Here is a 13,410-nt window from a genome sequence, read left to right as displayed (position 1 = left end):
GACGCGTTTCAGAAAGGCGGTAGATAGAGGAGAAACAATAATGTACAGTATGTGGAAAATAATGTGTTTTTTTAACCTTAAACCGCATAAACACATTTCATTACACCAAATACACAAAATAATGTTCTTTTTAGCAACATCATATGACCCCTTTTAAATAAATCTCTTAAATGATTGCAGTGTTTTGTTTGTCTTGTATAGGTGTTTTAACACCTTCTCTCTATTTTCCAGCCTCCTTCTGGAAGCGTTCCATCACAGGAGCAGCAAGAGTTGTTGAACGCCCAGCTCGAACGCATACACACGCTCTTCAGGCGGCAGCTAGCTGTACCTCTGATGGGTGAGAGCTGTTCTATTTCTCTCGTTTCGCTCCTTCAGTCCTCCACTTTCTTTCTTTTCTTTTTCCAGTGTTGGAATAAATAATCGGAAAAACTTGTGTCCACCGACAAAAAGGGTCGGGAGAACGGATGCCGAAAGAATTTAGACAATGACTATGAGATTGCGCAATTTGGCAGAATTAAAATAAACTGAGAACAACATGTCTAGACTGAACTGAAATCTGGTCAGATGGGGTTGATTAAGGCTTAAGTTACAAATAATATTGATCGTTGCATGTGGTTTCCTTTCATGTGCGTTTCTGAAAGCCAAGTAATATAGGTCCTGTCAGGTAGACACCAGCACTGCCAGACAATGTAACACAGGCTGGGAAACAGGAGAGCCAGGAGCAGCCTGCAGATAGCCAGATGGTCTGGTTTTGTGAGCGGGGTTTTTTTTTTCTTCAGCTTCTCTCTTGCCAGCTGCTTTTGGCACCGGAGATGCAGAGGAGAACGCTCTGATCACATTGCACTTAGCTAAGAGAGCCAGTTCACAGATTAGGCCTTCGTACATCACGGCTCATGTTTATAAAGCCTTTTTTCTTTGTCAGAAAGTTACCCTGTAGTGATGACATGAAATGCAATAGTAACAGAAAGACATCTTTGAAACAGAACAAACACTGTGTGTCCCTGCAACACAGAAAATGTTTTGTAAGATTGCTTTCAGAAAGCTTGCTTTCTGATCTTTTTGTGTTGATATTGTGTTCTGTAGATATGGAGGGAACATATGCGGAATACTCGGATTGGGCCGACGATGGTGTACCTGAGATGGTCACACGCCAGTACAGACGTGCCCTGCAACAGTTGGAGAAATGCAAACCTTTCGAGGAGGCTTTGGTAACTGCACACTTGTCTCACTGCTGTAGAGACCATTTGGTTTTCTGATTTGAGGTTTCTATAATAATTTAATGTGAAATTATGTCTCTGGCAGCAGCTGTGATGGTAAAAATGGTGATTGTGATTTTAAAATATTTTATAGCAGTAGCCTGCTTGAAGCCAAAATCAGTCTACACAAGTGTCATTTAGAGAATCTGATTAAATAAAACATCTGTGGCAATAAAAGCTCTTTGTACACAAGCATATGCTCATCAGCACCTATTCAGGAGAAGTAAAAAATATCAATGAAATCTAAATTAATCACATTATTTACTTTATTACACATTCCTGGTCTTTTTTGTTTCCTTATTTCTTCATCTTGGTCTTTCAACAAACATTAAAGACTTAAACCATCTCTGGAACAACTTCCTTTTTGGCTGACATCACTAGGGCTGCTTAACCATTTGGTGATTGCGGAAATCCTTCACAGTTGACTGCAAAACCCGCACACTTTTCACTATTTAATTGATTCCCGATGGACAAAATCAACTGCTCTACCTTTTTTCCCCTCTTAGAATATCTTGTTTTTCTTGGACATTCGGCACATTAGAGAAACAAAATGGGCATGGGTAGCTAATGTTGACTTTAAAGCTTGTAGTCAAGCTTGTAGTCTTCAGCCTGACAAATACATAAACTAATCAGTGACCCTGTTTGTGTGGCAGTGAAGCAGTTCCCAAAAATGAATATGTACAATTGACACTTAGATTCTGTTATTTAAGCTGCAGATTTTCATATTCAACTAATAAACCACTCAAATCACAGGAAGAACTGAAGTCAGAGAACAAATGCAACCTGACTAGGTTGCTATAGAAAGCGAAGCCTGTGCCATGTTCCCAGAAAGAAGTGATTTTTAATAGTGCATTGAATTACACTGTACCTCACAAATTGTTTGAATTGATGAAAGAAATGGCTGTTGTTAATGTTCAGCTGTGTTGCCCATGTCACACTTAAATTACCCAGTTACTAGGGATGTAACGATTCACTCAACTCACGATTCGATTCAATTCACGATTTGAGTCGAGCAGATTCACTCTCTGCCAGCAGGTGGCGCTTAAAGCGTTTCCGCTGTAAACAAAGAAGCGCTGCACATATGAACTAGATGCAAGATGAAAAGAAAAAATACCATATAAACTTTTCTAAAGACAGTAAGTTCCCCTCAGACATACATTCGTATAAACTCTTACCCCTAATTGAATCGCGATTTGTTTAGCATCTCAACCGGTTTGAATTGTCACATATTTGAATCGATTTTCAACCGGCTCGCGGTTAATCGTTACATCCCTACCAGTCACTAATTAAATAATAAGTTAAGTGCTCTTGCACTCTTTTCATTAGAACAGATGTAATTTTTCTGTATTACTTTTTTTTTCTCCCCATTACGTTCAAAAGATGTTTCTCATTTGAGCTATCTAACGCTGTTCTTTTTTAATTTCTAGCTGGTCTCTGAAACTCCAAAGCTGGCAGAGTATCAAGCCTACATAGATTTTGAAATGAAGGAAGGAGATCCGGCTCGTGTCCAGATAATATTTGAGCGAGCGCTGGCGGAGAATTGCCTTGTGCCGGACCTGTGGATCAAATACACCACATATCTGGTGAGCGACTCGCGTAAGCACATGTCTGCTTTCACCAAACAGCACTGTGCACAGCTCACAAACTGAATGATCCACACATGTGCCAATCCCACACCTCCCTCCGTTTATTCAGAAACATATTAATTGCTTTAATGGGATGGTAATGAGATGCACAAGCCACAAATGCGCAGCAGTGTAGTTGCAGCTGAGAGCATATTAGAAGAGCCAGCACCTCACCAGATGGAGGGAGGGAGAGGGAGGGAAAATGGCGAGTTAACGAGGCAGAAAGAGAGATGGTGGGAGGTGTGTAGGGAGAGAAAAATGAGAACGAGAAGTGGAGAGAATGACACCTCCCCATATTAGCAGCCAAAGCTGCAATCCATTTGGGCTTTCTGATTCAATGACTGAACTTAATGAACTTCTGCATTAAGGGCTACGGGCTGGAGTGTGTTGGTGGAGCCCATTCAGGCAGTTGAATTCCTGGCAGCTATGGATGTGTGAAGTAATTAAATCAAGCCTTCATGCTTGTACTCTCTTAGGTGATTAAATTGAGATGCTTAACTAAATTATATGCACCTCACACTGTGAGTCACGGAGCTGCTTTGCCTAATGGATATAGGGGGTTATTACTTGGTTTTGCAAAGTGCTGTATTGTATCTAAAGCCTCCTATGTAACTGATGACCTGCACCACTTTAGGACCGAGTGTTGGATCAGTTTCCATACAAAAGAATGAACATTTTATTCTATTAACTAACATCCATCCATCACCCATTCAGCTAGAGTATTTGGCTAGTTTTATCTGTCATACTTTAGCACTCCAAATGCTCATCCCTACTAACAAACTTGGTATGCTTTAAAGAACGATGCAACCATGATTCATACTTCAGCAGATATCATCATTCAGTCTTTGATGAAGTCATTTTGAAGAGCAGTGAGCAGATGTTGAGTTGGCGTAGGTTGTGCAAAGCTGAGATTTTATGCATCTCCCGTTTGTAGAGGCAATATTGCATTTTCCTGAATGGTTATTGATGTAAGGCAGTTTCCCACAGTCAGATTTATCTTGGCTGTAGATTAGATCTTTCTTACAATGGCAGAGTGATTCCCTGCTTAGTGTCTCCTTTAGCTCGACGCTACATGTAATCTTTGAGCAACAGAGGTGCTTGTAAATGGGTTGACAGCAGAACAGCAGCGCTAGATTGGGATTATAATAATTACGGACTACTCATCACACACTCACACCTGCGCTTTCTGAAGCATGTTCTGTGGCTTTGGTGCAGAAGGCAAAAAGACTGGAGACCATTTCTGTGCATTTTAACAAGCAATGCTGTAAAATGACCTATGATATTAAGCTTCTGTCTTTCTCAAGGCCTGTTTATGCAAGACTGAATAGAAATTGATTCCTATGGACCTGTTCAAACTGGGAAAGAGCATTCAGCTTTCATCAAAAAGTTGCTCTTTTATATATATATATATATATATATGTATGTATATGTGCATGTGTATATTCCACATCAGTATTGTTGGTGTGAAAAGGTCTGTGAAAAGATATTAATGCTGCTATTTATTATCATTAAATTATATAATCAGTTTTACTCAGCTTGATTGTACCCGGTGGGAATTTGCTTGTGATTCATCCTGATGTATATTTGTTTACATTTTGCTGTAAGTAGGCCGTCTGCTATGTAGTGATGACACTACTGTGGCGATCTCTCTCCAATCAGCTGTTTGGTTTAATCAAGATAATGATTTCCTTCCCCAATTAATCCTTCAAACATTTTATTTACATGCTGTAAAGTTGGAAAAATCAGCTGTCATTCAACCTGAGGGTGCAGCCATGTTTCTAGAACAACATAGTATAGTTATTCTCATTTCCTCTGCATCTGTCTGAAACATGTTCCATATTTGTGACCCTGGACCACAAAACCAGTCTTAAGTCGCTGGGGTATATTTGTAGCAATAGCCAAAAATACATTGTATGGGTCAAAATTATAGATTTTTCTTTTATGCCAAAAATCATTAGGATATTAAGTAAAGATCATGTTCCATGAAGAAATATGCATTGCTAAGAACTTCATTTGGACAACTTTAAAGGCGATTTTCTCAATATTTTGATTTTTTTTGCACCCTCAGATTCCAGATGTTCAAATAGTTGTATCTCGAACCAAATATTGTCCTATCCTAACAAACCATACATCAATGGAAAGCTTATTTATTCAGCTTTCAGATGATGAATAAATCTCAATTTCGAAAAATTGAACCATATGACTGGTTTTGTGGTCCAGGGTCACATTTCTGATGTTCTGACCTGTTCAAGCCAGCTTTTGGACAGGATGTCAGGACATTTCACTATTTTTTTTAATGTCAAATTGGAAATGTTCTAAATAGTAGTATTCCACAGTCAGAATGTTTAGGTGATTAAATTTAATGTTTGTGTTTGAGTCAAAGAGCTGCTCTTAGTGGATGTTGGCTTGGTTACTCATCTACTTGGACTGCTAAAAAAAATTCACAAATGATTCTGAGACTTTTCTCATAATTGTTTTTTTCTGTTCTTCCTCAGGATCGTCAGTTGAAAATTAAAGACCTAGTGTTATCTGCTTATGAGAGAGCCGTCAGGAACTGTCCCTGGACCATGGGCCTGTGGAAGAGCTATCTTTTGGCTCTAGAGAGGCATGAGGCTGACCATCAGACAATGACAGGTACTCCAAAAAAAGGAAATATAAAAAAAAAATCTTATTCTAGTTATGCTAATCACAATATTGGCATGAAGTCTTTTTGAAGTCTTTGAAAGTCCTACACTCACTGACCACTTTATTTGCTATATCTTGCTAGTACCGAGTTGAACTGCCTTAATTTCTTGTGGCAGACGCTCAAGTTGCTGGAAACATTCCTCAGAGATTTTGGTCCATGTTGACGTGACAGCATCACACATTTGCTGCAGATTTGTCAGCTGCACATACATTATGCAAATCTCCCATTCCACCACATCCAAAAGTGCTCTATTGGATTGAGATCTGGTGACTGTGGAGGCCATTTGAGCATAGTGAACCTATTGTCATTTTCAAGAAACCAGTTTGAGATGATTTGAGCTTTGTGACATTGTGAGTTATCCTACTGGAAGTAGCCATCATAAGATGGGTACAGTGTGGTCATAAAGGGATGGACATGGAGTTGCTGCCTTGTGATTGGCTGATTAGATATTTGCCTTAAGCGGTTGAACAAGTGTACCTAATAAAGTGGCCGGTGAGTATGTAGTATGAATAGTCATGAAATCATGTAACTACAATGGTCAAAAAATATGAAAACACTGTTAGCAATATTGAATCCGTTTATGAATGCCAGAAACATTTTTCAGGAATAGAACAAATGATTTGAACACACAAGAATTGACATTAAGAAGCATTATAATTTCTTTGTTCTCAGATGTGTTTGAAAAGGCCCTGAACGCAGGGTTCATCCAGGCAACTGATTATGTAGAAATCTGGCAATCTTATCTGGACTACCTGAGGAGACGTGTTGATTTCAGCAAAGGCAAAAGCACATGCCTTTTTTTCTGTCTTATTACTGATCTGCTCTTACATTCTCAAAGTTTTGGCAGCTGATATCAGATGAGTGAATTTGATGATTTGTTATTGATGGATTTGTTGATTATTGCAGAATGGAGCAGGGAGTTGGATGAGTTGCGGGCAGCTTTTGCACGCTCCCTTGACTACCTGAAACAGGATGTAGAAGAGAGTGAGTATCGTTCTGTTTTTATGAGGTATGAGAGAGCACAGTTGTAGTAAAAAGGCACATGTAACTACTATCTCACTTCTCAGGGTTCAGTGAAAGTGGAGATCTGTCCTGCACAATAATGCAGATCTGGGCAAGGATAGAGGTGAGGAAACACTATACTGTTGCATCTGTCCATCCTCCATTAACTAATGTTGTTCTGCTGATTACAGTCTGTCTTTAGTTGTTTCAGTGCTGCTTGTGTTTGATTGCTTTAAACAGGCCTTACACTGTAAGAACATGCAGAAGGCCCGTGAACTGTGGGACAGCATCATGACAAAAGGAAATGCAAAACATGCCAACATGTGGCTGGAATATTACAACCTGGAAAGGTCAGTTGTTTTCATCAGTTTGTGCAACCAGTGAGATGTTTTCACTTCCATTGATGCTTTTTGGATCATTCTCAAATTATGATGATGGAGAACATGATCAGCAGGTTTTACGCAATCTTGTGGAGTTCATGCAGCTTGAATGCTGCTGTGATTAAATATTCTGAAATTCATGTTCATTTGAGGGGGGGGTTGTACATATGGGGGCCAAAAGGAAGCATTTTCACTAGTGGTCTCTGATTTTTAGACACAGCATTATTTTTTGTAATTAGTGGTTCTCAACCAGGATCAGATCAGAAATACCAAAAATATCTTCGTCTATATTGGGGGAGCCTTTGAATATTGTGTTATATGACTGTTTTAAAGATGACATGAAACGGCATTCACAACACATTTGACTTCAATAGTGTAACATTTCTGAGTGAAGCAAATTTTTCAGCAAGCAATGTGGGGATAATGTTTATCCATCAGGATTTGACTGGATCAGAAGGGGGTTGTGTGCAATAATACTGGTTAATATAAATTTTTCCTGGTTGTTTGACCTTGGTTATATCAGCAGTAAAATCAATTCAATTTTAGTGATCGAGCAAGTTATTACATTTTGCTGAAATATTAAGAAAACAAGCATTTTGTTTTTTTCAGAATGATGCGTATTAAGTTAGGGTGGATGTTATTTTGATTTCATTTTGTCTTTAAAACTCGCCAGGTAAAGGCTGCATATGTTGTAACTCTTTTAATGTGTTTGTGGATCAGGTCATATGGCGATGCTTCTCACTGCAGGAAGGCTCTCCACAGAGCTGTACAGTGTACATCAGACTATCCTGAGCATGTCTGTGATGTCCTGCTCAACTTTGAAAGAGTGGAGGGTGAGTTAAATTGATGCATTTATAGATTGCTGTTTATATGGGTTGCCAGCTTTTTAATGTTCATGTGGGTGTTGTCTCTCTCAGGCTCTCTGGAAGACTGGGATGCTGCTGTCCAAAAAACAGAGACTAAAATCAACAGAGTCAATGAGCAGAGAGCAAGAGTAAGTCCTAACTAGCCTTTGTTTTTTTTCCCATACTTGGCATGCGTTTGATTTTATTTGTCCTTTTTCCTTATGAAAATAACATAAATAATGTAGCAACAAGTGAGCAGTTCTACTGTATGTATCATGTTTAATGTAATTGTCAGCAAGCTCGCCATGTAGACATGTCCTTTTGCTGCGGTTTTTGAGCAGCGTGAATGCTGTTTCTGCAGGTGGCTGAAAAAGAGGCTCTCCAAGCCAGACAAGAGGAGGAGAAAGCCGAGCATCGGAGGAAAGCCAAGGCAGATAAAAAAGGCCAAAAAAAGAGCCAGAAAGCAAACAGAACGGGGGATAAACGGAAAGCTGAAGATGAGTACGAGGAGGAATGGGGAGAGGATGCAGGTATGGGTGAAGAGCTTTTTAAGTTGTGTAATTCTATTGTGTTAAAAAAAAAATCTGTTTCCAGACAAATTGGAAGTCATTTTCAAACAAAATGTCAATTTGTAAAAGCTAACAGTGTGGTTTAGATTTCAGCTGTACTGAGATATCAAATGTGTGCAGAGCTGCCGTCCAAGAGGCTTAGAGGGGAGGAGGACTTTGGTAGCACAGCCACAGAGGAGCTCATGGAGACAGAAAGTGGGCTTTTCGGCCGACGAGCTCCACCACGTAAAACTGAGCCACCTGGTTTCCGTAAGAATCAGCAGAGATCATCTGAAGCACTGCGACAACTCCAGGACGCATCAAAGGAGCCACGCAAAGATGAAAATAGTGTATTTGTCAGTAACTTGGCTTTTAATCTGGATGACCCAGATGGCAAGCTGCGAACATTGTTTCAGGGTTGTGGGACTGTACAGCAGGTGCGGCCCGTGTTTTCAATGAAAGGTGTGTTTAGAGGCTATTGCTATGTGCAGTTTGAGGACCGACTGGCTGTACCTGAGGCACTGAAACTGGACAGGCAGGAGGTGGATGGGCGGCCCATGTATGTGTCTCCTTGTGTGGACAAGAATAAGAATCCTGACTTCAAGGTATCTAGAATGTATACTACTCAATTTGTGACCTGGTGTTTAGTGTTCTCTGATGTTCACAATTTCTTCCCAATTTCTAGCACATTTCTTGCACTTTGGTAATGATTTTTAAAATGTTAATCATTTGTATAATGTGTCTTAGGTATTTAAGTACAAAACAGCAATGGAGAAGCACAAGATCTTTATCTCGGGCCTGCCGTACACGTGCACTAAAGAGACACTGGAGGATCTCTGTAAACAGCACGGCACAGTGAAAGCCATCCGGCTGGTCACCAACCGTTCTGGCAAACCCAAGGTGTGTAGGCCTCTGTCATTAATATAAATATACAGTTATCCAGTATCCTGCAAAATATAGCACATATCGACAGCACTAATATATATATATATGTGTATATATATATATATATATATATATATATATATATACAAGGTGTGTAGGCCTCTGTCATTAATATAAATATACAGTTATCCAGTATCCTGCAAAATATAGCACATATCTATATATATAATATATATATATATGTGTATATATATATATGTGTGTATATATGTGGGCTGTCGGTTTAACATGTTAATCTAATTAATTAGTTACGGAAAGAAATAACGCGTTAAAACGCAATTAACGAACCAGCCCCGCCCTCACCTCACGTTATGTCATCTTACATTTCATAAGGTGTGTTCAGTTGATCGGTGTGTGGCATCAAAGTACTGCGAAAGCGATTCGAAAGCATACAGAGCCATCTGCTCACTAAAACTCTCGTGGTATTTTGATGTCATACACCGATCAATCTGTGCAGCTCCGCTTCAAGTCGAACACACCTATACAGTTGATTTGTGACGAACATGATGCAGGTCAACAACTCACTGCGCGATGCAACCTTTATAATGCAGTTATATGCCCAGAACTTAATGTTATATTTTAGACACAATATTGTCTGCTTTAGCTCAGTTTTGCCAATGCAAATGTTACCTCTTAAAGCCACAGTAAAACTGTTGTGCATCTCCTAGCAACACACAATTTCTGAATAAATTCGCAATTTGAAGGAAATGAATGAGTGAATAAATGACTCAGATTTATTCATTAAGACATTTACTGCCACCTACTGGTGGTTTTAGTTTCTTATTTAGAGTATCATTTATTTAAAAATTATTTCATATTTACGTATGAATAAAAATCTGGGGGTAAAAAACATATTAATAAAAAACAAGTAAAAGAGAGAGTTCAAATTTCTTTCTAAAGCTACTTTTTGTAATGACTATTTCATGCTTTTCTCATGTAACAAAATAATGTCTTTAAATTAAATTATCTTTTGTGGGTAATTTCATATCCAGATTTGATGTGCGATTAATTAATTGCCACATCGTGTAATTAATTTGATAAAAAAAATTATCGATTGACAGCATCTCACAGAAGTGAGTACACCCCTCACATTTTTGTAAATATTTTATTATATCTTTTCATGTGACAACACTGAAGAAATGACACTTTTCTACAATGTAAAGTAGTGAGTGTACAGCTTATATAACAGTGTAAATTTGCTGTCCCCTCAAAATAACTCAGCCATTAATGTCTAAACCGCTGGCCTGCAGACCTCTACTCTGTAGCTATTAAACAGCTTATAAACCTACTAAAACTGTAGTTTAAAATGAAGTTGATATGACTCCTGTCCTTTATTTATTTTCTCCATTTGAAAACATTAGACATTCTACATTTATTTTGCTTATTGTTAATATTAGTGTTGTTGCTGTTGATGCTTTTTATAAATAAAATGTTTTTTATTGTTGTAATATAAAGATTAAATTTAACATGAAAGACTGCTAATTTTCAACACTTAAAAAAAAAAAGATGACTGAAAAGAGGAAAAACCAAAGTGAAGTATGTTCTTACTTCACTCAGTTATTTATTTACTTTATAACAGTAAATAAATATCGGTTCTGCATATCGGTTATCGGGCACAGAAACATACAAATAATTGGTATCGGTATCGGTTATAAAATATCAATATCGGTCGATCACTAGTTTTAAACTTTGTTCATCAAAGAATCCTGAAATGTTCCAATAAAATATTAAGCAGCAAAAACTGTTTTTAAAACTGATGATAATAATTATAATAACCATTATTAATAAGTGAGCACAAATAATAATTGAGCAGCAAATCAGCATATTAGCATGATTTTTGAAGGATCATGTGACACTGAAGACTGGAGTAATGGCTGCTAAATATTCAGCGTTGCCATCACAGGAATAAATTACATTTTAAAAATACATTGAAATAGAAAATAGTTATTTCAAATTGTAATAATATTTTTACAATATTACTGTTTTGTTTTGTTTGTTGATAATAAATGCAGCCTTGGTGAGCATAAGAGACTTGAAAAACATTTAAAAATCATAATGATTCCATACTTTTGAAAGTACTGTAATTTTTGCTGTCTTAAAGTTTTAATTCACCCTTCCAAAAATGAAGGCCTTAAAAGCTCTTAAATAAGTTCAGAAAGTCTTAAATTCATAGTCATTGCATTAAATGTTGTATGCACTGCAAAAAATTAAAATAAAAAATAAATAAATAAAAGTTGTCTTCCTCAGTATTTTGTCCAAGATTAAATATTAGTCAATGGGGTATAAAAACTATATTTTTTTTTCCATTTGATTTAGTATTTTTTTTCTGAGCCCAATGGCAGATATTTGTTCTTGTTTTAATCATGAACTTAACTTTAACAAATTTCTCATAAAACAACTTATTGTGTCATTTAATTTCTAAATGTATTTTGATTCAAGAATATTTTAGATATTTGCACTGGAAAACAAGATTATAAGGAAGCAAACTAATAAGTAAGAACAGCACATTTTTTTGCAGTGTGATCAGAAGGAACAGTAAAAGTTATTTCCATATTCCAGTGTTTGGGAGCAGAGCCATTCAAGCCTTTTTAAATGAATTAAGTAGTAATGGAGATTAATTTGGAAGCTTTAAACTTTGAAGTGTTGCTAATACAAGTCATTGTCTGCTCGCTAGATTACATTTAGACAATATTGACATATTGTGTAAATGTCTAAATTTACCTTTATAAAACCTGAAACCCTGTATAGTCATCTCCAAGCTAATTTTCTCAGAATATAATATTCACAGTGTTTCCCACAGACTTGCACTCTATGTGTGGTGGCACTTCCCCTGGGGGAAATATAGGCTATATATAAAACAGTAGATGGCTGATTGATTAAAAATGCAAATTAATTCTCTGCCAGCAGGAGGCACTTTTGGAGCGGCAGAAATAGCGGTTTCCCCCGTAACAGCTGTAATCGAAGCAGCACTCCGCTCAAAAACGCTGCTTTATCAGGCATTATAGGAAAGATGAAATGAAAATGACATCGAAACTTTTCTAAAGGCAGTCAGTTCACTTCAAAGATACATTCATATAAAAACACCCGTGCCACGTTTTGACTTTGAAACATGAAGTGCTCATGTTTATTCAACGAAGTCATAGCCTTTTAGAAAATCTATTTGTGGAGGTCAGTTTTGATATTGTGGCGGGCTGCCACAAATAAATCAATGTATGGGAAACACTGATTCATATTCCTGTAGATACATTACATGTCCAAGAGTTAAACAAATAATCAAAGGAATATGTCGTTGTCTCTTAACATTAATGTGTTTGTGTGCTTTGTAGGGTTTGGCGTATGTAGAATATGAGAATGAAGCACAGGCCTCACAGGCTGTGGTGAAGTTGGACGGCACCATGTTGGAGAACTTCACACTCTCTGTTGCCATTAGCAACCCCCCGGGCAGAAAGATGGAAGATAAAGGAGCGCCTAGTCGACTCCTGGGGGCAGCGATGCCAAGGCAACCTCAGGGAGCGTAAGTACTAGATACGCGGGGTTAGCTGGTCACGTGTTGAATTACTGCTATGTGGATGTCAGTAATTATGCTGTGAAAATTTGTGGTCTTGGATACGAAGACCTGTGTCTCCAGAGGAAAGACAATTATGGTCGAAATTTGCTGTAAAATTTGATTTGGGAATGTAAGAGGTTTCAGCTGCCCCTTACTATATAAATTGTAACTCTATTATGTAGGGCTGAATGATTAATCGATATAAAATCAGAATTGCAATATGGCAATAGTGCAATTATCAAAGGCTGCAATTTAATTAGATAAAAATACATGCTGTGTGAATGAAGTACACAACAGACTGACCCGGGCGCAGATACTCCATTGTCTCTCGAGACAGAAGGATGCCGAACAGTACAGCAGTGTTAATTACGATGACGAAAAATATTCGTTAACGAACATTTTTTCTGTGACTAAGACGAGATGTTGACGAGCTAAAACAAATTTTCTGATGATAAAAACTATGACGAAATTTATGCCACGTCTTCGTTAACAAGACGAGACGGAACTATAATGTTATTTGAGGACTACCGGACATTCAAAATGCATCCTATAGGCTACTGTCTTGTCCTTCAAAAT

General features: G+C 37.7%; 1 protein-coding gene across 1 annotated transcript in view; it reads left to right on the top strand.

The window, feature by feature from the left end:
* Positions 1–13,410, top strand: part of sart3 (spliceosome associated factor 3, U4/U6 recycling protein) — a 25,077-nt gene that overhangs the window by 7,195 nt on the left and 4,472 nt on the right. The window contains exons 5-18 of the mRNA XM_016553891.1: positions 232–337; positions 1,084–1,208; positions 2,684–2,839; positions 5,377–5,515; positions 6,240–6,347; positions 6,474–6,551; positions 6,635–6,693; positions 6,810–6,919; positions 7,670–7,782; positions 7,867–7,943; positions 8,156–8,324; positions 8,484–8,947; positions 9,090–9,242; positions 12,614–12,801. Coding sequence (XP_016409377.1) covers positions 232–337; positions 1,084–1,208; positions 2,684–2,839; positions 5,377–5,515; positions 6,240–6,347; positions 6,474–6,551; positions 6,635–6,693; positions 6,810–6,919; positions 7,670–7,782; positions 7,867–7,943; positions 8,156–8,324; positions 8,484–8,947; positions 9,090–9,242; positions 12,614–12,801 — 2,045 coding nt within the window. The remainder of the gene's footprint in view (positions 1–231; positions 338–1,083; positions 1,209–2,683; positions 2,840–5,376; positions 5,516–6,239; positions 6,348–6,473; positions 6,552–6,634; positions 6,694–6,809; positions 6,920–7,669; positions 7,783–7,866; positions 7,944–8,155; positions 8,325–8,483; positions 8,948–9,089; positions 9,243–12,613; positions 12,802–13,410) is intronic.

Source organism: Sinocyclocheilus rhinocerous, unplaced genomic scaffold, assembly GCF_001515625.1.
Source record: "Sinocyclocheilus rhinocerous isolate Xijiao unplaced genomic scaffold, SAMN03320098_v1.1 scaffold615, whole genome shotgun sequence".
Lineage (NCBI taxonomy): Eukaryota > Metazoa > Chordata > Actinopteri > Cypriniformes > Cyprinidae > Sinocyclocheilus > Sinocyclocheilus rhinocerous.
Note: the sequence above shows the minus strand (reverse complement) of the source record. Positions and strands in the feature narration are given on the sequence as shown.